At 41.5% G+C, this 25,760-nt stretch overlaps 2 protein-coding genes across 3 annotated transcripts in view; both read left to right on the top strand.

Annotated features, from left to right (window-relative positions):
• Positions 1-1,661: 1,661 nt before the first annotated feature.
• mcur1 (mitochondrial calcium uniporter regulator 1) lies at positions 1,662-9,298 on the top strand. The gene is made up of 9 exons (XM_064330785.1): positions 1,662-2,210; positions 3,148-3,267; positions 3,886-3,989; positions 4,424-4,525; positions 4,834-4,875; positions 5,143-5,214; positions 5,606-5,659; positions 6,361-6,475; positions 7,279-9,298. Exons 1-9 carry the CDS (start codon positions 1,844-1,846, stop codon positions 7,332-7,334), a joined length of 1,032 nt encoding a protein of 343 aa, XP_064186855.1. The 5' UTR covers positions 1,662-1,843; the 3' UTR covers positions 7,335-9,298.
• A 1,344-nt stretch (positions 9,299-10,642) lies between these two features.
• LOC135252564 (ran-binding protein 9-like) overlaps positions 10,643-25,760 on the top strand; it is a 39,654-nt gene continuing 24,536 nt past the window's right edge. The window contains exons 1-9 of one of the 2 annotated variants that reach the window (XM_064330792.1): positions 10,643-11,170; positions 18,198-18,309; positions 19,397-19,449; positions 20,118-20,285; positions 20,930-20,952; positions 21,720-21,904; positions 22,621-22,733; positions 22,989-23,097; positions 24,871-25,070. In XM_064330792.1, coding sequence (XP_064186862.1) covers positions 10,954-11,170; positions 18,198-18,309; positions 19,397-19,449; positions 20,118-20,285; positions 20,930-20,952; positions 21,720-21,904; positions 22,621-22,733; positions 22,989-23,097; positions 24,871-25,070 — 1,180 coding nt within the window. In that variant the 5' untranslated portion in view covers positions 10,643-10,953. The remainder of the gene's footprint in view (positions 11,171-18,197; positions 18,310-19,396; positions 19,450-20,117; positions 20,286-20,929; positions 20,953-21,719; positions 21,905-22,620; positions 22,734-22,988; positions 23,098-24,870; positions 25,071-25,760) is intronic. The other variant, XM_064330791.1, reaches the window with a different exon arrangement.

Here is a 25,760-nt window from a genome sequence, read left to right on the forward strand (position 1 = left end):
AGATGAAATTGGCTGTCTGACCAAGAAAATTGATTATATTTGTAAGGAGAAAGTTTTTTTATAGGTCAGAAAAAAAGGTTGTGTACTTTATAAACAGGGTTCATACACTTTTTCACCAATGATTTTCAATGACTTTTCCATGACTTCTCCACAACCTTGAACTGAATTTCCATGACCAAAACAAATGACTTTATCTCAGCGGGACGATTTATTTATTGTAACACTAAGTAAACTTAGGTCTGCATCTGAAACATATGGTGCCTCGCTAAAACAAATAAACACCAGACAGACACACTTAGATACATTCTCTCATATTTTAATTCGAATAGTTTAACATTTTTGTCAATGTCTCAAACAGGGCTCGAAATTGCGACCATTTTGGTCGCATATGCTCCCGAAATTTAATCTGTGCGACCTCGAAATATAATTGGGAGCATTTGTGCGAGTGCAAATAATTGTTCTGGTGCGACCTTTTTTTTTTCTTTTTCCAGTCGAACGTCTCTTTCTCTGTACATTAGCTAGTTAGTACACTCAGTATGTGCCTTGTGACTTGTAACACGCAATTCCTTGAAGAGTCGATACATTTTAGGCGTGACAGTTTAACTGTTACTTGTAAACCGTACTGTTATATTGTCGTTTATAAATAAAAAATCTATTGCATATATTGTTGGTGCAGTAAGGCCTACGTTTACTAACTGCTACATTAGCAGAAGCGTGCCTGTAAACAGACTGAGCCAGACCGAATTAACTTCTCAAACTACCAAAATACCGCGAAGGTTACGTGCCAATTTACGTTTTATTACTATACATACTATTTTTATGATTGGATTAATTAGTAATTATATTTGAGGCAACTTTAGCTATATTTCCATTACTTTTCCAAAACTTTTCAAAAAATATTATTTTCCATAACTTTTCCAGGGCCTGGAAATTGCATTTTAAATTTCAATGACTTTTCCACGTTTTTCCTGACCGTACGAACCCTGTATAAAGCAATGATTTATTAAACAAATATTAAGAATGCTAGCCAGCTGAACAACAGGTTACCAACCGCATAACAGAACTGTTGTACACAGACATTGTATTGCAATATAATAACATTAGACGCATATTTTAAAATAGCTCAGAATATTGTTATATCATTTTTACTAGGCTATTCATAATTTATTTCATGACTTGTTATCTATTGCAACTTCCCCAAAACTAGTATGACCGGTTTTTCACGTATTTAGCTCAACGCAAGGGTAGCATTCTGTGTGAGACTAATTTCCAATCAAATTGACGATAAAAAATAAATGTTTTTACAAGAAAATAATGACCGGGACTTCATAGGCCCAAGGCGTAACCTACAGGTACCTTCAGCTGTATCCTCCTGATCTAATTATTTCAGAACGAGTTAATAAATTATTCTGTGATCACGCAGTGTTTCCTCGTATTGGCAAGTAACTCATTTTTTTGTGATAACGCAATTTTTCCTCGCAATTACACAATATTTCTCATAATAGCAACATAATAAAACAACTCCACCAGCCACCAGTGAGGGAAACTGAAAAGAAAGAACTACAACTGCCGAATAACCGAAGGACGTTAGTGATTCGTCCAACGAGTCCTGCGTGGTGACGTCTTACCAGAACGTGAAGTGTGTTCCTATCCTGAGCAAAGAAAGGTTACGGTTGTTGATGTGTGTGTTAGAGGGAAGCTTGTTGGCTAAATAGCGAGTTTATTCGACAGAGGAGCCTAAGTATGCTTTTTCGTAAAGTCTTAAAACTATTATCTTTGAAATCGCATAAGGGCTGTAGTCTAACTGAAGAACCTTTATAATCCATTCACAACTGAAGTGCGAATGCCTCAAGACTTGCTAGTATATGTACCACGCCCGCGCTATGCGGGACGGTGTGGCCTCTGTACAGTACAGTGCTGGAGGCAGTTCGTTACGGTAGTTGATAACCTTTTCCGACCTTCCAAAAACCTCCGCCGCAAGTATTTTATATCATCATTTTGGCCCGATTGCACACGTGCCAACTCGAAGGAAATGACAGTGTCTAGTTTAGTGTCGACTGGAGCTTGTACTTCCTTCAGGAGAAAGTGGAGAGTCGGCTGTGGTTATATATTTGGGAGCTGCTATAACAGGTTATGGCACAACAAAGACTTGTACATGGGAATGGATACTGCAGTATCTTTTTTAAAGCGGACCCGTTCACTAGTTAGAGGTAAGTTGTACCGTAGCTTGCCGGGGAAAGTAATTGTTAAAATGTTATGGACCCGATTAAACCAAGGTTAACGAAAGACACCGGTATTCCAGGTACTGCAACTATGGGTAAATTGTACACACATATTTGTCCAGGACCGACCAGGCTAAGTTAAATCTTGCTTGTATTTGTGCGGAGTTACAATCTACATTTGATGAGTGCGTTATTAATGCAAACGCTCAGGAGCACATACCTGTGAGTTTCACTGGGGCCTTCTGCTCGTTGTATTATGTATTATACTTTCATTTCACTTGGTCCCTTGCTATACGTCCTGCAGCATCATCGATATTTGGCAGATGTTAAGAAACAGTGCAGGTTGTAAAGCTGAAAAAGTAGTCCTAACTCTAACCCTAAGCAGATTTCCAAATTAGTTCTGGTCACTCTGGAGCTACCTTATTGCTGTTTGCACTACAGTGGATGTAAAACATATTAAGTTTTTCACTACCCAACTATAATTATTTATGGTGTTCTTAGTAGAAGAATGACCTAAAGTATCTGTACGCCCCTGGTCTGGGGCTGTTTTTCATGGTTTGAGTTAGGCCCCCTAGTTCCAGCGAAGGCAAATCTTAATGCTACAGTATTCAAACACATTCTAGATGATTCTGTACTTCCCCAACAGTATGGATGAGTCTCTTTCTGTTTCATTATGGCAATGCCTAGATGTTTGATATCCTACTCACCAAACCTGAGGCCCAGCAATCAGTCAGCTGGCACAAGCATGTCCAAACCCTAAAAACAGTATTGTAGCAGAATCTCGTCAGACAACATAGCCAACTATTGGCCAAGTATGTCACAGATTAAAGACTTTTCACATTTCAGCACACACACACACACATGCGCGAATGCACACATGCACACACAAATGCAATTTAACACCTCACTGTATTGTTTAATGCAGAATTGAGCACCTCAATCAAAGCCTTGCAGTATGACCTGAAGAAGATGGATGTGGCAAAGTCTGAAAACAGGAAATTTTTCTTTGACACCCATGCTGTGGTCCGGCTGTTGGAAGACAACGGTGAGTTTCTAAGTAAACTGATAATTATCAGGTGTGACATTTTATTCTTCACAGAGGTGTTGAAATGGCACTACCGCTCTATGGCAGTTTCAGCCATACTGAAGCAGGCGTACCAGCCTGTATTGGGATTGTTCTTTCCATCTCCGCAAGGAGTAAATGTTCTACTTGTATATTTTTATGTTTTTTTGCTCATTATGATGTATGATTGGCATAAATCCACTGAGCACAAAATCCCTTGATCAAACAAACTAGAAGGGGGAAGGGCATGAATCAGGAGTCGAATAGAAAAAGTCATTGGTCAAGCACGAAATCCAATCAGCGAACAAACCTGAAGGGCTAGATGATGATCGGAAGCGAACAAATAGGGTCACGCAAAGACACGCAAAGCATCACAACCCACAAGTGCCGAGAGAAAATTTCGAAGAGATAGTCTCCACCGGTGAATGGCAAACAGCAGCTTTTTCAAAACGAGTAACCGGAAACGGAAACGCCAATCTGATCACGAACCGGAAGAACGAAATGTATGCAGCAGAGATAAATGTAAAGGCTACACTTATGGCAGAGGTTAGAAAAATGGTGATTAACAGTTGTTTGTCATTGTCATACTGTTTCCTTCAGGGTTCAGCACCCAGCAGGCCGAGGTCATTGTCAATGCCCTGATGAGGATCACCAACTCCAACATGGATGTCATCTATCAGGATATGGTCACCAAAGTGCAGCAGGTAAATCCTGCATTTGCCTTTTCTTTACATTTCATCAATTTAGTCGATACTTATCCAGAATTACTTATAAAACTATTTTCCGTTAAACAGCCTAATAATAAAAGTTCTAAAAAGGATGAGTATAGTGTACTATTTAGACTAAAATTTTCAGCTTACCCGCAACATTATTCATGGGATATTCTACCTGGCGAAGGATACTTCTGAAGGCAGCATTCTGTGATGTCTTCGACTCTGAAGGCAACATATATACTGCTGCCTTGTAAGTCAGTACTTTGTTGAAATGGTATGCAACGTATATGTTACATTCAGGGCAAATGTAAGGGGAACCACAGAACACAAGGTAACCAATTTTCGCTCACTCAGGGTCACCAGGAGACACAGCACCTCCTGGTGGACAGGAAGTGAAGTATCAGGTGTTTGTTGGTCTTTGGCAGGAAATCATGTTGCAGAGAGTGATGTCACAAATTGCAGCAGTAAAAAAGGATATGATAATTCTGGAGAAGAGCGAGTTCTCTGCCTTGCTGACGGAGAATGAGGTGAGGAGTACTAGCTAAGCCACTTGTATTGCAGCCTTTAACTCTCAACACAACCCTTTGTAACAAAGAAGTTGCAAAAGCAATATAAGAGTGTGCAAATGGACATTTATAGGCAAACTAAGAATCTAGTGCTTGGAAAAAGTAGAACTTTTGGCCACAATGTATGGGGTGAACTTTTACATGTTTTCAGCACTTGATGTTTAGCCTGGGTAAATGCTTTCATTTGGTTTGAATATTATTTGCATTTCTGAATGGCAAATTTACCAGGATTTAAACTGTAGGTGTACTACTTCTGTCTCTCTCCCTAGAAAGTCAAGATTGAGCTGTTGCAACTGAAGATGCAACTAGCTGTGAGTAATCAGTTTTCTAGTGATTTCTAGGTAGAAGTTTGGTAGTCATAGCCCCGTTTAAAAGTGGAAATATTTTTACATTTATAATTCCGATTATGATAAAAAACATTCATGGTTGCCACAATGTAGTGCATTTTGTCTTCACTGTCTTTTTAATACACTGCCCTCAGATTTTAGCTCCGTAACAGTCAGAATTTAATGTCTTTTCATGTTTTCACATTTTCTTCTGTTATTGAAATTGTAAGGACCTCCCTTTGTCATTTGCAGGATGTGATGAATAAAGTGCGCTCTGACAACCTTTTGGACATGAATTTGGAGAAGAGTAGAGTAAAGGAAATGGTAAATGGGGAAATGTGTGGGAGCAGCTGAAAGTGTGGAAAACACAAAGAAAGCTTTGTTGAGCCGTACTTTTCCAAGTGGCAGAACTGCGTCTTTGCTGTGGTGTTAGGAGCGTTAGGAGGTTCTGACAAATGGGGCGTGCTCTCATAGCTTTAGCAAGTTTAAAAGAGAATTCCAAAAATATAGCTCTACACAGCCAAGCCTGAAATGAGGGCATGAAAACACACAACACACAAAAACCGCTACCAATGTTGTGATCACACACCTCTCTGCAAGCGTAATGAACAGTCATCCATTTTGTACTCACAGCGGGTGCTGTTCTTCAGGAAAGCTGTTCTAATGAAGTGTACTCTTTTGAAGACCAGTTCTGAATAGAAAACTGTAATTTCAGAAAGCTGAGAACGAGAGGAGGATTTTGGAATCCCGGACTGAAATGATGGAGATGGTGTGTACTTACAATGCACAGACTGACTGCAGTGTATTTTATTTGCATCAAATCTCTCTCTGTGTACTGTTCCCAGTTGTGTACCTTTGCAAATGTGTTTGTTTTCTTGCCCTATTTGTTACTTTCTGTATAGCCATTAAATTAAGTCTGGTTAATTTTCCCTTCATTATAGCTTCGGACAGAAAAGCCTATGGAAAATCTCTGTTATTGTTAAGTTCAATGTGTATTACTCTCCTACTTAGCATTATTATTAAAGTACATTCCAAAGCCAGGGGATGCTGCATAAGTCTATCTAGATAAGAGTGTCTGCCATATGGTATAAAGTGAAGTGATAGAGATTAGTTTGTTCCAATTAATGGTTAATTGTATGAAACTACTGAGGGGCTAAGCCAGGACAACAGGAATGTATTCATTTTTTGTTTTTATTTCTTGTGCATCAAATGCATACAACTAAATAGATCATTGCACACAAGTCCCCCTTGTGGACAGTAAAAGGTAGTTCAATTATCACAGCTAATGTGGTTAACCTTTTCACTGGTAGTTAATGCGGGAAAGTAGCACTTTATTACGAAGTGTCAGTTACATACATCTTCAGACATTAGTGTCTTCTGTGTAATGATAGAGATTTGTATTCCCATATTTGTGAAATGACTGGCATAAGTAATTTCTTGCCTTTTTGGTGTGTATTTTCTCACCCCTAGAATTCTGAACAGGAGCGGCATTTGACTCAGACCAACATGAAAATAGACACTGAGGTGGCAGGCCTCAAAACCATGCTGGAGTCACACAAACTTGACACCATCAAGTACTTAGCAGGTAATTTGTCTCGTGCCCAATTAATTATTTAGCAAAATATCACCTCCAGTAGTGCCACCTTTATCACAAATGAGAACCATCAGTACTTTTTCTTATTACCATCACAACAATTTTACAAGGTTTGAAGAGAAATCTGATTAAAATAATGCCTACCGCTGACAATGCTATCGCTAACATCGACAAACTGAATCACTCCCTTAGTGTAAAATAGAATTTTTTCATTTCAGACATGGATAGGCATCAGATTTCTCAGAATGAGTTGTGCTGTGTTGCAAAAGTTATTTTAACATAAGAAATCACAGATTATACATGTAGTCATGGTGGTGGCCAGACCTCGCAGGTTTTTGAATCAATCTCTGTTAAATCCTGATATACAATTTTTCAGGGACAAACAGGGAAAATATGCCAGTACACGTTATTATTACTTGTGTAAAATTTTATAAAGTCATTTGTCAAAACTGAAGGAATTAACGGCAATTTTGTTAACTGTAAGAGGTTTCCTATTTATTAATCACAGTTGTAAGCATGTCCCAATTGCTACAACATCCTCCATTAATTGTGGAGAAAGCCAACTGAAATTGAACCTCCCCAGGTGATTATACTTCACCCACTGGGACTTGTGGCCACATCCTGCACTGGCAGGATCATTATTTGCATCTTGACCCTGTGGTCACAAAAACTAGTGCTTTAGCTAGATACGCCACCTAGATAACATGGTTCCCAATGATGTTAAATAAAATAATTTGTTAAACTCAAGGTATTGTGCTATGAACACTCTCTAATTTTGTACATTTTCATTTCAGGTTCGGTCTTCACCTGTCTGACAGTGGTTCTGGGATTCTACCGAATCTGGATGTGAAACGGAGTGACAGAATGGATCATCTCAGGGGGGCCCCCCCTAATCTCCATCCATCCACTTTCATTGGCTGTCAGCTTGTTCTGCTCTCCAGAAAAGTTTGAGTCACCAAAGGACCTCGTTGAGCGTTCTGGATTTCAGTCACTAAAGCCCACGGTAGCGGACCACTAAACCACAGGATTTACACAGGCCCTCAGGCAATAACAATAACCACAGTTGGAACTTCAGATTACGGTCTGCAAAAATAGTAGACTATAATGAAATAGTCACTGACTCCATGTCAAATTCATCACTGAAATTAAGTGCATGGAGGCCTGAAATGCCCCTCCTTAATGCCCACGCATAGATTATACTTATCAACCTGAATCACCTAAAATCCCGTGTTTCTCAATTTTAATCAAACTAGTCTGTTACTTGTTTTTTTTTAGGGAATTTTAATATACTAAACGGTGTGTGTGTGTGTGTGTGTGTGTGTTTGTGCGTGTGCATGCGTGCGTGCGTGTATGCGTTATCATATTGATTTTTAAAGATAAATATATTAAATGCACTTTATATGTCAAATAATTAAGTTTCTAAATTATGATTTACTTGAGATTACAGAGCATTTATTTTCTGGAAATTGTGTGATTAATTCACAGAATTAGAACAAAAAAATAAGGTCATTTGGTCCAGTCTAAAAATTCTCCAATATTAATTGGAGACTGGGTGTTGAATGGTGTTGAATGATATCCAGTTTTGTCCTGGTAATGGGGTTCAATGGCTAAAGAACTTTATCTGTTATCAGAAGATTGCTGGTTCAGATCTCTAATTAAGCACTGAGGAAGAGCAGTGTATTGAATCAGATTTGGCCCAGCTAAAATATTAAGTTAAGTGCACCAAGCTTGTATAAAATAATTCCCCATGAAGGCTATGGGCTACGTATTATGTTGTTCCAAAACAATTTGCATTAGTATAAAATTGAAGTCAGGAAGGGTAGATTTTGGTCCACCAATGACTATAATTTTTCAGGAAGTTAGTCCCTTCTTTTATGCCAGTGCCATTTCACTTTTGAAGGACCAGAGAACTGTAGTCGTTGTTTGCCTGAGATTTAAATAATACTTTTCGTTCATTGAGTTTGAGCCTTAAGGAGAGGTTGTACATTTACAGTTTTGCTCAGAGCAAGAGTGCAGTCTATCTCTACTACCAATAACCCATAAAAGCGAAGCATTCCATTTTCTGAAAGGCATACTATTTTCAGGATTAATATATGTGATATATGTGCGGTATATTTGCAGGATATTCACACACATCATGTGGTCCATTTGCTTTATGTGCTCTCTTCCTCGGCATATGGGGAAACGATAATGGCTGTGTCTGTGTTACACCAACTTCATGTGTACTGAAATTGTATCATCTGATATCAGATGAGGAATTATATATATAAGGTTGATTACGTTTGGTGTTTCATTAAGGAATACAGGAAGATAGATATACATCTGTAATGTTTTAAAAGGGTATATACTACCTTGTGATCAGTCAGCTGAAGTGTGGATATGCAGATTAGTCTGGTGTGAAGGCTGGTGATGTTGAACCAGGAAACATTGCAACCCCCAGCGCACAAATTCCAACAAGACATTTACTCACATATAGAAAAAAGATCCAAGTCTGTAGCATATCCAACACCACACCATGCTTCTTTTTTTACAAACTGTAGGGGGGCGATGTTGTCTTTGGCATCACACAGATGTGACGATAAATGTAGAGCCCTGTCACACAAAGCCCCCACATCGCACTCTCATGGCACACTCTTGCTTGTGTATGCATACTTTTTATAGCTCAATGCAATGTTCTAACCACTCATGCCTTAAGGTATAAAAGGACACTTTAAAAACATTTTAAACATCTGATTTTTGTAAATGCACTGTTTCTTTTATATCTGTTTGCTGGGAACATTTTGAAATTAATTGAATTAAAATACATATGAATCATTTGAGCCTCTGTTTTTGTCTGCATTTGATTGGGACACAAATATAGAATGATGGGCGTGTGTAACTAACATTACAGTGAGTTGGAGAAAATAAATTCCTGTAGTAATGTGTTTTGAAGCATCAAAAATGTATGTTTCAACCAAAAATTATATTGCCAAGGCTATCTTTGTTAATGTGAAAGTAGGCTGCCCTGTGAATTTTCTGAAACCCCTTAAAATGATCCTCCGCATTAAATTTTAGTATTTTACCTCAACTCACATCTTTATATGGGTATTATTTTTCTCCTGGTTATGGCAAAATATGGCTGAATGAAGATCCAATGAATTTACAGTGAGCGTGGCTGTCTCAAAGTTATGAAACTTGATATCAGCATCTATAGTAGGACCAAGACTCCAGCCCTGAAGGCTTAGCCCTGTCCAAACCTATGGTGGCACTGTAGAGATCCAAATATAAAGAAATATTCAAAAATTCACTGCTGATCAGCCATCAGTTTTTGTATGTAATGCAAGGTTTTAACATTAAAATAGACTGATACACACCAGCGACTTGTTTTTTAGTGGAAGGCAATTTTATTGTATTAATTATAATAGATTATATTTATATAAAAATTATATAATTCTATCTGAACATAAACTCATTGTCCTCATAAGATGATTTTTTTCTCCAAAAACTACTTCCTGTTCAAAGATATTGCTTAGTTTCCATAGTTATCGGTTGCTACTAGTTACAGATAGTAAGGAGAAATTAAAAATGCACAGAAAAACATGGTCCGAGTCTCAAGAGGTTATGGTATTTATAAACATTTGGGATTCAGAGGGATGCCTCCCCGTGAATTAAGCCTATTTCTGGAGCTAGTCTACTGCATTCCAATTTAGTGCCATGTAACATAATGAATGACGTAGGCAAATTGCATTGTCAGCCAGTTTGGCATTTGGCAGCGATACTAATCCCTTACATTTAGTGATTATTGATGAGGGTTTTAGCTGTGAAATACATTTCTGGAGACATCTTAGTGGTAACCTTTGAGGTACACATCTGTGTGAACCTATTTCTGAATACCATGGCACAGAAATCCAAAAACAGGCCATTTCATATGAACTTTTCCGTGTTTGTTTCCAATAATCAGGTATTCTATGCAAATACAATCTTGGCTGAAGTTTTGAGCAGTTACTGCAAAATGTCTGCTCTATGGCATTGCTGAAATCCTATAGTTATAATGTACCACTTGCCAGACAAGTATGTTCACTGAAAACAAACAAGATGCAGACGGAATGAGCAATGTAACTAGCATTGATTGGTTATGTCTGTGCACAGAGTCAGCCTTGAGGAAGAGTGTTTTTAGTTTGACGGGAGCTTCTCTTCTCCAATCAGATTTGTGGACCACGCACTTGCTAACAACAAACAAAAGGTCTATCGGCCGATGTCAGACAGGCGCTTGAAAGCAACTTAATTGTTTCGGTCAGATTATATATATATATATATATTTTAAATAGCACACACATTCTTAATCGAGGCATTGATTGTAGTTACTGATTTATTTTAGCAATAGTGTGTAAATCGGAACGTCGCCTTGCTCCCTAGCTAGCTAGGTAGCTAGCTTGCTAGCTGTGTTTTAATAACTACAGAGCGAGCTAGCTCAAAACAATCCGATCGCCATGTCCGGGCAGTCTTCGGGCTGTGGGTTTCTGATGTCGGTTGTGGTTCATGGGGACTCGGCTCTGAACGAGCAGGAAAAAGAACTGAACCAACGACTCAGCCGGCTCTACCCGGCTGTAAACGAACAGGAAACCCCGCTTCCCCGATCTTGGAGCCCCAAGGACAAGTTCAGTTACATCGGTCTCTCCCAGAACAATCTTCGAGTACATTATAAAGGTACGGGGGCAAATCCAACGTGTCTCGAAACACGATAGTGCGCTGGGTAGTTGAAGTAGCCTGTTATAATTTTTTATTGAACAATGTCTCAAAGGAAACGGTGTCTAGCTCGCTAGCTGCCATTGCGGCCTCACTGTGTTCTTGTTGGCTAGCTAACGTTAGCTGTGACATCCATGTTAAAGGCCTGCTTAAAATGAGAAGAAAACAAGAATGACAGTGATTGTTCTATATATCATGAGTTGTAAAAACATTGGCTAGCTGGCTAGCAGCTCTTGTGGCTTGTTTTCTGGATTGCCAGGGAATTCGGAGGTGAAATCGTTCCAAATCACTATTCCGGTGTGTCTGGTTGGGTGGTGCTACTGTTCGCTTAGCTAGTTCTCCTCATGTATTATTTTCGAGAGAGCTTTGTTTTAGCAACATTTAGCCTGAAATATGTTCATCGGGTGGAGAATTTTTGCTAACAGTCCGGCTAAGTTTGCGTTGTTAAACAATGAAAATAAATAAATAAATAACGTTTGAGAGCTATCGTGCTAATTATCATTTAGTCGAGTTTTCCCTACATGATTAGCCTGTCAGCCAGCAAGCTGGCACTATCTACAATTTGTACAAGACGCCGAAAAGACTGCATAGCTGCGTAATATTATTGGCATTAGTTTGATATCAAGTTTACGTTTAAGCTTTAGAATTTAGCTCTAGAAAAAGTGACAGATGTTGTGTAAACAGTAGTCTAAGCCAAATAAGCGAATGTTAGCTAGCTAGCATAGATAACTTCTGTGTTGCTGCAGCTGGTCAACACAGTGCAGCTGCACCACACAATTTCGTCACTGCTATGTGTTTAAGGTTGTAAACAATAAACGGTTGTGCAAAATGTGCCCCGTGTCTTTCTGTTTTTGTAACGTCCAATTTTAAATATAACAGGCGGGTTTGAGGGAAACGAAACGTTAGTTAGCCAGCGTTAGTTAGCTACAACTGCTAATGACACCAGCGAGTAATTTCTACACTAACGTTACGTTAGATAATGTAACATGGTGGCGGTATCTAATATCTACTTTAGCTGTTTATTTTATTCTGAATGTAGGCAAGACTGGCTAGCTTTTTTGTTTTTATTCATTTTTAAAATTTATTTGTGTTTACTGTTTTTAGAAACAGTGTAACTAACCTTGTATATCGGAGATTAATATGATATTCTTCACCAATCCAGCTAGCTAGTTAGACATGTGGGTCCGAAACAAAGAGATGTTTATGAAGGTCATTTTTATTGCTAGTGGTACTACGCTTTAGTGTGGTACAGTCGGTAGCTGGCTAACACACAGTTGTGCTGTACTGCTAGTTAGTAACGTTACAGGAAGAATGGGTGTATTGAGTCATGTTTATGGCCTATTTAAAGACTAACGTTACTGTAACGTCATTACTAGAGCAAAGAGGGCCCCTTTGTTGTAAGAAAAAAAAAGTCAAAAGAAAACTGGTTTTCCGGCGTGGGTGCTGTCCTCTAGAAATGAACAAAAATGTATTGTAGTTACTACATCTCTGGAAAAACACTTTATATAGAGCATTAAAACAACCCAGCATCGTATTTAAAAGAAAAGGTTAGCCTATATTGATCTTAACAAGCTGTATGTCCTTTTTTATGGAGTTAACCTTTCACAGAGTTAAGCTTTCAGATATTGCTATTGTCATTCAAGTAGGTTTTGTGCTATAGATACAATCATCTGGTGATTGAATCACTACGACAGTCAGCTTTTGAACAGCAGTATAATTTATACTTTATGTCAACAAATGCTTACTGTGTGAAAGGGGAGTGCTTGGATAAAATGTCAATCATCCAGTTCATGAAGTTACTTGGCTAATTTTATAAACTGTAGGTAATGAACACAATTTGCTTCAAATAAATAGTTAATTTTCTGGAGTTTATGTATGTTTTTGATTTGCCCAGGTAGTTTGTGAAGGATATTTTAGATATTTGGAGAAGTGTCTGGTGGCCACCTGGGGTTTGTGGTCTAAAGAAACAAAATGCTCGTAAAATATCTGCAAACCATAGTCATGTTTCTAGATTCTGTACTTATGAACAGATTAATTGTATAATTATAAACATAAATGTCTATATCATGCCTATGCTTATCCTGAGAGCAGTGGTCTCAGATTGACTGCACCATAGGAAATGGGTCCAAACAAAAATATGTTTTTTCCCCCCCAAGAATAATCTGGTAATATACAACCTCTCTAGGTATAACATCACTGTGTGTGCAAACTGATTTGGAGTTAAGTGTCTTGTTTAGCTATAGAACAGAAACCCCCCATTGTCAGTTATATTAAATCTGACGGGTTATTAGAAACGTCTGTAAATGCCAAACATATCCTTTATTATACATAGAAAATGTGTGTGTGGGCCATATAAAACCACAGAAAGTGAACCTTCTCTTCAAGCACAGAAAACACTTCCTTCTGCATTAGGTGCAACTGGCCTGTGTCATCCTTAAATACCAAGTACCAACACACATCTTTTAAAAAAAGACTTGGCTAAATAGGCTAGATGGAACAGTCTGCAATGAATTTGCAGAATAATGTAATTAAGCTGTTGGATATTCCCTTGAACTAGACCTGGAAAAACCTAGAAATTTTTAGTGATATTTTATCCCCAAATTTAGCCAATGGGCATATGCTTGATTATTTAATTTAATAATTTTATTATTATTATTATTATATTTTTTATACAACAGATCTGAAGTGTAACAGCTTTGGGCCATGCACATTCTTTTATTTACAGCCAGTGACGATAATTGTCTCATCAGCACCAGTTAAAAAATAGCAAATAAAAGAGCATGTTACTTTATTCCTGTCCCTTTGTTTGCATCACTCACATGGGTAATTGTTTCATTGGAACTGACGAGTCCTTTGAGTGGACTTAAATGTCATAAGCAAAAGCCAAGTATTGGCAAATTGGCTGAATCTAAATGGATTTTATGGCTTCTGTTGCCTTTGAATAGTCACAGGGGAGCTGCAAATATGTTTAAATCAACTTTGTGTTTATGGAAATTAACCTAACATGAGAAGGCCCTAATATAAGCCCAGACTAGGAAAACCAGGGGCCTTGTACTCATCTGCTGTTTACTCTGGAAAATGTACTGTTTAAGTAGGCCTATATGGCTTACAGTGTGCAGTGTGTTTGGGGGAGAAAATGGTGTGCATAGCTGTGTCAGCAGAAATATGTTTAAGTTGCACTCAGAAGAATATTTACTCATGCTTCATTTGAGGCTCAAGACTAGAATGATTTACAGAGATTGCACAAAGTACCAAGGTGAAGTAATTTGTTTGTTTTTTGGAATGTCACAACATTTTAATGTATTCCGTGTTTATTTGCTGGCGTTTTCATGATCTGGTAACATTTTCCTTGAGTGCTTGATTGTGTTGGCGATTTATGAATAGCCTAATTGGTGCCACACAAAATGAAGTGAACGACATAAGCCTGTTTAAACTATCCATCCATCCATCCATTATCTATACCCACTTATCCTGAGCAGGGTCGCGGGGGGTGCTGGAGCCTATCCGAGCGTGCAGGAATACACCCTGGACAGGCCGCCAGTCTATCGAAGGGCACACACACCATGCACTCACAAACTCATACCTATGGGCAATTTAGCATCTCCAATTAACCTACCTGTCTTTAGACTGGGAGGAAACCGGAGTACCCGGAGGAAACCCACACGGACACGGTGAGAACATGCAAACTCCACACAGAAAGGCCCAAGACCTTCTTGCTGTGAGGCGACAGTGCTACCCACTGCACCACTGTGCCGCCCCTATTTAAACTAGCTTATTTGTTATTAAACAGAATTACAAAAACACAATTTACAGGTTCACAGCGGTCATGGGAAGTAAAAGTTTGTTATCATTATACATCGGCAAATGATTGTGTGGAGGATCCATTCATGGCCTTAGATTATCCCATTGAGGATTAGACACTTGTCTCTAAATTAATGTTTGAACAACATTCTCTAATAATCCACCATGAGGCACTATGAGGTGTTACTACAGTATTAGAGAAAGCTTATGTTTGCCATTAATGGTTAAAACTTAAAGGCATACTATGTAGGATTTTTTGTTGTTGAAAATATTACAAATTAACTATGCTAAGGCATATCTATGATGCACTGGCTATCTCAGTCTTTATACACTTTAGCCAAATTCGTGATTTTTTTAACCCGTATTTGTTATTCTAAAATGTGTTTGGGACGTTTCTGGGCGTGGTGCTCTTTTTTCACTGGTTTTATTCTTGTCTCCCCCCTTCTCCCTCCTCCTTGTTCTTTTTCCACTCTTCTTTTGTGGCACCATATCTTTAAAAAAACCAACAATATAATAAAAAATAACAACAATACAATTTATTGTTGTAGTGCTTTCCAAGAACCCAAAGACCTTTACACCATCTTTGACGTTACGTTTTCCAGGATGCTCCTCCTCTTTCTTCCATCACATCTTCTATTGTTCATTGGCACTACACCTCCCATTCTTTTCTCTGGCATATCCTCTCTGTCTCATTGCGTATTGTCCTTCCCTCTCACCCCTTTGATCTGCCCTCTTCCTCTGTTGCTTTTTCCTAATATTTTCGAATTATTTTCCTTTGTCTTTCATTTTCTTATTTATCTTTTTATTTGTTTTGTGGGTATTTGGTTTCTAATCTCTTTTTATGTTTGAAATGTTTGAATAGGAGGAGTTGTATGCCTCCTTTAACTGTCAAATTAAGGGGAATCAAAGGTCTCTGCTTTTTTAAATATCTTTTCTCATGGCTCACTTGACAAAAGCAGCTAAAATATTTATAATTGGTACAATGCAAATACATTGGAGCAGTTCACAGAGCGGAGACAGTCATACAGATGAAAATGATAGCTAATGGCGATTATTTGCAATTTGTTACATATTAACTGGAGCCCATTGCACAGGGCTGTCTGTACAATCTCAGGGTGCAGCACTGTGAAGCCCCCTTGGTTTTTACGGAGCTTGCTTTGGCCTGTTGTTCTCTTCAGGTTAAAGTGGACATCAGCATGAGGCCACTGAGCGAATCGTGACTCATTCCCACCCCACCTGTGACCCTGAGTGCCAGGTTGACGTGCGATCGTAGGGCCTTAAGGCAGTTTATTGAAGTAGAACAATAATGCTATTTGAAATTTTTGGCTTATATAATTTTAATACATTTAGAGCCTGGTTTACTAAGACCTTTAGCACGTGCAAAACCTTTTAACACAGGCAAGACTAATAACACAACCAATAATTGGTACCCATCAGTGGTCATGTTATTGGTTTTGTGTGTGCTAAAAGGTTTTGCACATGGTAACGGTCTTAGTAAATCAGGCCCTGACTTTCTGCTGTTGGAGCTTGTTTTTCTGCTTTTTGGAAAATGTTGGAGCGGCCTCCTCCCTTAAAGTCTGAGGTTTTCCCTCGGATCCGTTTCAGTTTTCCGTTTTTCCCCAAACAGCTGGTAGACAGGGGTAGGCTGTGTGACCTTTCCCGTGGGACAGCTTTGAACACGGAGAACAGCGGAATAATTGCTTATCCAAGAAGGCACCCATTTGAACCTGCGGCTCGTGCTTCCTGGAGCCTGAGAGGGCTCCTCTGGGCAAACGCTCACCGGCGGTTTCACAGACTCGTTTCCCCTCGCGCCCGGACTGCTTGAACCCACCCGGCGGGAGCCCCGTGACGGCCGCGCCGCCGGAGCTACAGATCGCGACGCTAACAGGCCGTGAACGTTGTTTCGGATGTCTGACATTCCGCTCCCCAGCGCCGAGCATTCGCTTTGCCGCTCTCTGTCATTCCGTGGCCATTTCTAGCTTTTCCTTCATTTGTCGGCCTTTCGGCGTCGTCCTGACTCGACGAGCTGCTCCCTTACGTTTGTATTAATGACAGATCTGTTGCAATTTCGGTATGCCATGGATGTGAGTCCGTGCCCAAAATTCCCAAAGTACGAAATGACACGTATGGCTTATTTAGGTCATGGTTGCATTAGGACACATGTACAGGGGTGTTTATTTTGTTTTCCTCTCCTAGCAGCTGTATGGCATTTATTAATCCCGACAGAGCAGGTGACGAGGTCTCAGTTACGCTTTCTTCCCTCTGTTACACCTGCTATTGTTGTGGCATAATCTTTTTTTTATTCTCTGGCATGTGACATGGTTGTTTTGTTTTCTGACCTCTGTCGACCCCTTGTAAATAAAATTTAGTCATTACACTTCTATTGGAAGTGGGGAGAGGTAAATAAAAACACTTTGCTTAACCGGTCTCCAGGATTGTTCTGGAAAACCCATTGGTTACACCGTAGGCTAAGTCTTGAGGTAGGCTGAGGCCTCTCAGAGCTTCTGCTTTGTTTGACAGGTGACCTTCCAGTGGAAAGAACCGCGCCATTTGCGGCATCCTGTGGGGACGGGAGGGCCGCGTGCTGGCTTCTCACCGCAGAGAGCGATTGACTGAGACGATCGGGCGGGAAGGGGGGGGGGGGAGGAGGGGAGGAGGGGGCTCCATTTGAAGACCCGTTTCTGCTGAAGACATCCTGCGTCACCGGCTCAGAACATCCTGGCGAAGCTAGGATAGGGACCCCCAAGCGGGTCACAACACATTAATATCGGGAGGCCGAGGTGTCCTTTGATCGCCTGCCCAGGCCGACGAGCGCCTCGACAGCCGATCGGAGTTCGGATACAGGACCGACCGTACGTTTTTCCTCTCTCCGTTCTGGATGAGTGAATGAGGAAATATCCCTGTTCTTTTCCCCCCCCCTCAAGGGGTACGTCGGTTTTGAACCTTTCCGCGCGTCCCCCATCTGCTAAAATCGAACCGCTTCGCTGAACCGTCTGCTCCAAAATGGCCCCCAGCTCCTGCATCAGACCGAGGCGCGTTGTGTCGCCGCAGCGACGCGATGTCGGATTCGTTCGACGTCACGTCCCGCACCCCGTTTGCGCTAAACCCGTTGCCTGCCGTTCGAGCCGAAGGGTGCTGAAGGTTTAACTTCGGAAGTGTAACCCCGCTCCCTTTCTGTCACACGCAGGCCACGGCAAAACGCCGAAAGATGCGGCCTCCGTGCGAGCCACCCACCCCATCCCGGCAGCGTGCGGGGTCTACTACTTTGAGGTCAAGATCGTCAGCAAAGGACGAGACGGGTAAGCTCCACCTCTGCCACAGTCGGGCAGGGCGTCATTGTTCACGCACAGTGCAGTCAAACTTTTGAGAGGAGAGACCTTTTCTGTTGCATGACACTGAAGGAGTTGAAGCCTGGAGATTTAAAGTAATTGTTAGGATTTATTGATTCAATCAATTTGGCTAGTTTTTTCCCCCCGCAGATGTAAGAAAAACAAACCTTTTCCTTTGTGATCAATGTAATTGTAATCAACGTACTGTAATAATCAGTCACCTGAAAACAGTACAAAGGATTTAGATTTTCAGCATTGTCTTATAAAGGTAAGCCACGTTAAAGGTAAAACACGTTGACTGTACCTTTTGAGGAGCGTACTAGAGAAATCGACTCTTCGACAGCGACTGCGGCAGATGTCATTCTTTCCATCGTGGCACTCAAAATATAAAGTGCTGGCGCAGATCATGGTGTGAAGCTGTCAAAAGGCACTCTTCTGGAAGCAGCTGAGAAAAGATTCAGCCACCACATTTAATCGGAGCACTTCACTGTGTGGCTATGACAACAATATAACAACAATGCTGTAAATAATCATAATTATAATTATAATAATGAGTACCTGAGTGTATTGGTAATCTATAGAGCAAATAAACAATCTTATGTTTTCTTTATCGGTTGCTTAAAAAAAAAAAAAAAAAAAAAAACTATAAAAACCAGCAATTGGAATCGGCTGATTTTAAAAATCGGCAACTCAAATCAGCCATAAAAATTCACAATCGGTGCACCCCTAGTTTAAGATTCTGCTTGTCACATGCTGTGAAACACTGAAGTAAGGGGGAAGAACATAGAAGGTGAAACGGGATCATGCTAGGCTGTAACTAATTCCACAGGTTTAACGTGGCAGATTAAAACGAGATTAATTCAATTAGAGGTTCAGCCTAACCACAACAATGCATGCAAGCAGCATAATTTAACGACAACCATGATTTTTTCACATTTCAAATTTTCAAATCCTACAGTCACATGGATTTGGTAGTGAGCATTAAGTTAACTTCATAATATGCGAATGCAAGCTTTTCTGAGGTATGGTATGAATGGTCCTCGTTGTGTCTTTTCAGGTATATGGGGATTGGTCTTTCAGCTCAAGGTGTCAATATGAACCGGCTCCCAGGTAATGTTGCTGCTGTTCCTGTCCATTGTCTTTTATTGGGCATGTCTTTCCTGTACCAGGAAACAGTCCTTTACAGTCCTTTTATGTTACAGTGTTCACATTGTCACTGAATTATCATCAAGAAGGGATATCAGATTCGCACTGGGGAGAGAGTAAATGATGTTTGTCGCTGGAGACCCTATAGGATGATTTGGATGTTCGGAGGATTCTAAGGGCCCGGGCTGACAGGGGACCTCAAAACATATTACAAAACATATCGTGGGGCCCAATGTGAGATTTTTTAATGGGGCCCAAAATCCCTGGTGGGGCCCCTGACGTCAGCCACTGGTGATCCCATGAAGTCCACAAGTCTGGGTCGTACTTTATTCAGCTCAGTAAAGCATTGCAACGTATGATTAGGATTCTGATCGGTCCTTCTGAGTCTGCAATGGGTATGTATGTGTATGTATGCATGCGCTCACATGTGTTTGTGTGTGTGTGCTTGGATGCACGTGTGTATGCGTACATTCAGGTTTTCCTCTCCATCATTGTGAACATCTGGGGAAAAATAGCAGGAATTCACATGAATCTTTTTTCTAGCATTAAACTGAGGTAGGTTTAGCCTAAAATAATGCATAATAAATAATATGGGGTATTAAATTCTTAATGTATATTTTTTTTCCCCCCAGGCTGGGACAAGCACTCGTATGGTTACCATGGAGACGATGGACACTCCTTCTGCTCCTCAGGCACTGGCCAGCCCTACGGCCCGACGTTCACCACGGGAGACGTCATCGGTTGCTGTGTCAACCTGATAAACAACACCTGTTTCTATACAAAGAATGGGCACAGTCTAGGTAATGTGTTACTGCACATCTACATGTGCTAATTCTACACACAAAACGGGCACAGTGTAGGAAATGTGTTACTGCACAACTACATGTGCTAAGAAGGGTCCGAGCGTAGTCTTGTCCTTGTTATATAGCATTATCGTTATAACAGGGACAGTTCACACAAAAAGAAAAGAAAGCTATATTTACACTTACCCAGAGTGCTATCTATCTATCCATCCAGTTTTAGTTGAGATTTGACGAGTTTTCTAGATACACCCTGCGGCCCATCATGGTTCCTCAGTGGAGCCAGTGTTTGTGTTTTTGGTGTACAAAGCACCAAAAATGTACAATCGAAAAACTCATCCGCAGACCTTGTCGTGCACGGTTTCATCGAACTGCTTTCTGCCGAAGCACGCCAATGGTGTGCATCCGCGCCGAGTCTGAACCGAAGCGCACCAGCGTTCCAGTGCAGTGTCGACCTTGTTTTAAAATACGACGTGTGCTTATTACGGGAAAGCGCTCTCCCGACAGGGAGCACGTGAGAAATAAACTGCTGTTAGAAATAAATTCATTCCAATTAGTCAGTCATCAAGAAGAATCGTTTTGTTTCAGTAAATGAGGTTTTAATTAATTAACCATTGTCTTTTTCTTCTCCTCTTGTGTTGTAGGTATTGCTTTTACAGATTTACCGGTAAGTTTTTTTTTTTGCACTGTTTCACTCTTTAATTAGAATCTTTGGACGATAATTACCCACTCAAACAATAGCACTGAACTTGCCTCGAAGCAGCATTGGTGCGCATTGTAATGTCCTTGTGCTGAAGCTACGATTACAGCGTGCTTCGCTGGACCATTGATCTATGAATCTGTGCTAATAGGTATGTGTCCCCTGAAAAGTGTGCGCTACACTATGGTGAATACATACAGATGCTGTGCGACGTGTTGGGACGTAAATGGGCATGTTATGCTGTGCAGCATAGTTTATGTAAGCCTAGGGAGGATAAGGGAGGTTACCCCCCCCCCAACCCAAGAGAGTTCACCCTAACTCAAGGATGTTTAATTAACCCAACCAAAGGGACCCCAAGTGTCAGTTTAACCAGTGTCCCCTTTACCCTGCTGGGTAAAGTGATTGAATAGATCAAAAGAATAAGGCAATGCACTACTCATAGAGCTTAGATGGTGTGTATTCAAAGTTTATAGGTGATAAAGGTGAAATTGAATTGTTTCCCCTGTTCACGGCAGCAATATTGAATTAGGTCAGTTATCCTGTCAATGTGTCCTGGATACACCCTGTTTAGTTTGACATCTTTTTTTTAACGGGGTACCTGGCAAACGGCGCGACACGCACGCGCAGAAGAATACACGAGAGCGTAACTGGCAAAGGCGGTGAACGGGCGACACCGAAACGAATCGCGCAGCCAGCCCACCCCCGTCACCCCGTCCCGCCGTCTCTCTCCGCAGCCCAACCTCTACCCCACGGTGGGTCTGCAGACGCCCGGCGAGGTCGTGGACGCCAACTTCGGCCAGCACCCGTTCGTCTTCGACATCGAGGACTACATGCACGAGTGGCGGACCAAGATCCAGGCCAAGATCGACAGGTTTCCCATCGGGGAGCGCGAGGGCGAGTGGCAAACCATGATCCAGAAGTGAGTCCCGTCGCCTACAGCAGGCGTGTACTCGCGAGTGCAACATCGACCGGTAACGTGGATGTGATATCGGTGGCCACCGGTGCACTGTGGGACTAATGGGAGACGTTAAATTGTGCTAAAAGTCCAGATGCAAAACTGCAGTAAGCTTGGCCGCAAAACCTGCAGCCCTATGTATGTAGCAGTGCCAAGAATGCATGTATCTGCCAGTGCCAAGAATGTGTGCATGCTTTAGTGGTGGGCAGCAAGAAGACAGTAGCATATTCGCATTCCACAAGCTGCCAGTAGTAAGCGCACAAAAGCTCTCAGTGCTTACATTTATGTTCATAAAGCTTTTTGCATGGCTCCCGTTTCATTTCATTTGAACAGAAGGCTCATTGTGTTGTTGAAATGAACGCCGTATGTGCTGACTGACTCCAGTTCCCACAGGATTATTCATTTACAACTGTGTTCCTCTCTTTGATTACATTTTCCTCCAACAGAATATTTCATTTCCTTAGTTTAGGAAGAAATGTTTTCAGTTACAAAAAGACTGAAATAATGATTTCATCAAGAAAACACAGAAGCCACACAGTAGATACTCTGTGGGGAAATATGCTTCTCATTTGAAGTTAGATCGTATTCTAAATTGTGTATTGGCATTAGCCTGCAGGATAGCCGTTAATCATTGCGACTTGCATTGGTGTCACCGGTTTGCCTTCGCTTCCCTCCGACAGAATGGTAGCATCGTACCTGGTTCACCACGGCTACTGTGCCACGGCGGAGGTGTTCGCCAAGTCGACGGACCAGGCGGTACACGAGGAACTGGCCTCAATCAAAAACAGACAAAGTGAGTGTTGGGGGAGCGATGGCGCAAAGGCCGTGGGAAATGCATTATAAATAAACCGCTTCGCATTATGCATGAAACCTGCGGTATGGGGTTTCTATGCTGTCCTTCCTTGTGCGGTGCACCGTCTGACATTTATAACGCGTAGACTTGAATTTATACGTAGGAGCTCTTTCCATGAAGGAACAGGAGTAACGGTGTAACACATTCTCTGATTAGTCGTCCTAATGGCGCGAAACGTGCTTCTCTTGCCTTTAGAAATTCAGAAGCTGGTCTTGGCTGGAAGAATGGGGGAGGCCATTGAGACAACACAACAGCTTTACCCGACTCTACTAGAAAGAAATCCCGACCTCTTATTCATGTTGAAGTAAGTGCTGGGACACTGCATAGCTTTTTTCTGGGACACTTCATAACTTTAGTTTCACGGAAGGTTTGGGGTGCTCGAGTCCAAATTAGCATTTCTAACAGGTAGGATTGGATTATTAGTTAGTATGAGGTGCTTCATGTAGATGAGGGAGCTGTGTTTGTAACTGTAATAGTGTAGGCTTAGCTAGGAATAGGGCTAGCTAGGAATCTCAGTACCTTTTTTTTTTTTTTTTTTTACTACCTAGCTGGCTAGTAGGGAAAGTCATTTGTTTAAACAGCTAGGTAAAAATAAACTAATGTTAAGATATTTCTACTATAGATGGCCTTCCTCCCAAATTATTTCAAGCAGTACATCTAGACTGGAGTTACCTTCACATGCCAATCTAATGGCACAGAATCGAAAGACTGGAACAGCATCAGGTGCTGTAACACCCAGACCCTGTACAGTATACGTTTATGATGCTGCGATTGTCAAAAATACCAAAATAAATAACATTTTGATAAATCACATGGTAATTACCATGTCAAAGTGTTTATTATTTGGTGTAAAATAAAAATGTTGATATGGTTTTTTCTGTAAAGACAAGCAAATATTCGAGCATGTTGTATCATTTGTTTCCTAACTTTTTGAGTGAATGTCCACCTACATGGATTGTAAAATTTAAACTGTTAAAAAACTGAAAGACTGTTAAACAAACTGCCGTAATGGCAAGGGACTAAGCAGTGCTGTTCACGATTGTTGTCTTGGCTGAGCTGCTTAGTCCTCGAGTCTTGGAGCCTGCTTTTCCAGTGCCAGTTAAATCGGGCGTGGCTCCTGTCCATAGCTGCGTGGCACGTTTCTGACACCTCGAAGGAGTTCAGTTCCACCCAGGGTGTGGCACTCCTGTTTTAGCCCGAAGCGTTTTCCTTCAGCGAGCGCGTATTTACGCGATCCCCCACCGTCCTGACTGGCTGGACGAGTGTGAACGGAAAACCCGCCGCGCCGCGTCCTAAAATGAACCCCGACCTCGGCCTCGGCAGCTTATCGAATGAAATAAGAGGATTAACGGCGTTTGGTAAAGGTTGCCAAGGAAACGACGCCAGTCTCGATGTGCTGACATGTACGCGAGGGTCATCGTTTAGTCGTTCGGATGTGGTCAAATAAATGCAAAGCGAGGCGCGATTGGTCACCGACGAGAGACGCACGGAATGGAATAAGCGGCTGCCCAACAGATGTAATGAATGCCGGGGGGGTGGAGAGAAAGGATTATGTCCTCGCTGATTGCCCGAGGGCATGCTGGGATATCCTGACCAGGAGCTTTGAGGGAGACCAGTGCAACAGCTGGAGATGCTGGGCTCTCAGTCAGGGTTATATAATACGCCTATAATCCATGTGCCCCAGTATCATTCATTAAAGGTTCATTACAGCAAGAGACTGATTTAAAAACATGTAATACAGGGATGGATGAGCTAAAAAAAAAAAAAAAAAACCAGAGACAAGAGCAACCTTTAACCAAAATGTAGCCATGATTTTTTTCAGTAATGGCTTGTTTCCTTATTGCAGTGTTTCACTCTTTAGCCATTACCACTCCCTCTGATCCTCCAGCCCGGGAGTGGAAAACACTCACTCACAGACAGTAGCTTGTCCCCACATGACACTGTACACGGTGCTATAAAACGTGCACGCACGTCACTTCAGCTAAGACTTGGCAGGCACGACTAATCCATCCCAGAATAGGAGGCATCCAGGGACTGTGCCGTTACAAACGGGCCCCTCCCTCTTCTGTTTCCCCAGGGTGCGGCAGTTCATAGAGATGGTGAACGGCACAGACAGCGAGGTGCGGTGCCTAGGAGGGAGGAGCCCCAAGTCCCAGGACAGCTACCCCGGCAGCCCGCGGCCCTTCGGAAGCCCCGCCCTCAGCCCCAGCCACTGCACCAGCATCCACGGCCTCTCTTCGTCCGCCAAACCTGGCGGCTCCCACTCCTACCTGCCAGGTACCAGCCCCACCCCCCACCACATGGCCTCACGCACGCGAGCAACCCTGCACCTGTGCCACCCTCCACAGTGCCGCGAAGCGCAGAAATGCGAGCACAACCCGCCAGATGACTGTCGACAGAAGGAACGACTGCACGCGCGCACTCGCAGATACACACACGCGGCCACTGAGGCATTTTATTTAGAATTTATTTTGTGAACAATCATTTTAAATGTTTCCGTACTCATAATGTATACACGAAATAAGTCTTTTATTATATAGTTGACAGTGGTAATCAATGTTTGAACTGTCGAAAAAAAACCAATGTGGCAGTTCCATCTTCTTCCTATATCGAACATTTATTGCACCCAAAAATCCTTCAGAAAAATTAACAACATAACAATGACATGTTAGTATGATTAACAAGTGTTTGCCAGACAGGCATTGGTCCCTGTTCACAAGTGGGAGCAGCTGGCTGTGAGTTACCCTCCCCCCTAAATCATCCCTAGAGTGCTTTAGGCAGAAATGCTAATCCTTGGGCAGTTTTGTGCCACTTGTGAGAGAGAGAGCACTCCTGTTGCAGTGTCATGTGAAACCACCTGATTGATAACGAGGGACTTGCTGTGTAACTCAGCAGAAGCTGCCACTGGGAAGCCCTTTGCCCGTATCAGAAACCTTAAACCTTTTAAAAGCATATCAGGCCTGAGTT

Source organism: Anguilla rostrata, chromosome 4 (genome assembly GCF_018555375.3).
Source record: "Anguilla rostrata isolate EN2019 chromosome 4, ASM1855537v3, whole genome shotgun sequence".
NCBI lineage: Eukaryota > Metazoa > Chordata > Actinopteri > Anguilliformes > Anguillidae > Anguilla > Anguilla rostrata.

Excerpts from the sequence above, each read along its gene's own strand:
- mcur1 (XM_064330785.1), top strand. The coding sequence starts at position 1,844 with ATGCCTCAAGACTTGCTAGTATATGTACCACGCCCGCGCTATGCGGGA. Across the intron at positions 4,876-5,142 it reads AACTGAAGATGCAACTAGCT|GATGTGATGAATAAAGTGCG; the intron begins GTGAGTAATCAG and ends TGTCATTTGCAG. Across the intron at positions 5,215-5,605 it reads AGAGTAGAGTAAAGGAAATG|AAAGCTGAGAACGAGAGGAG; the intron begins GTAAATGGGGAA and ends CTGTAATTTCAG.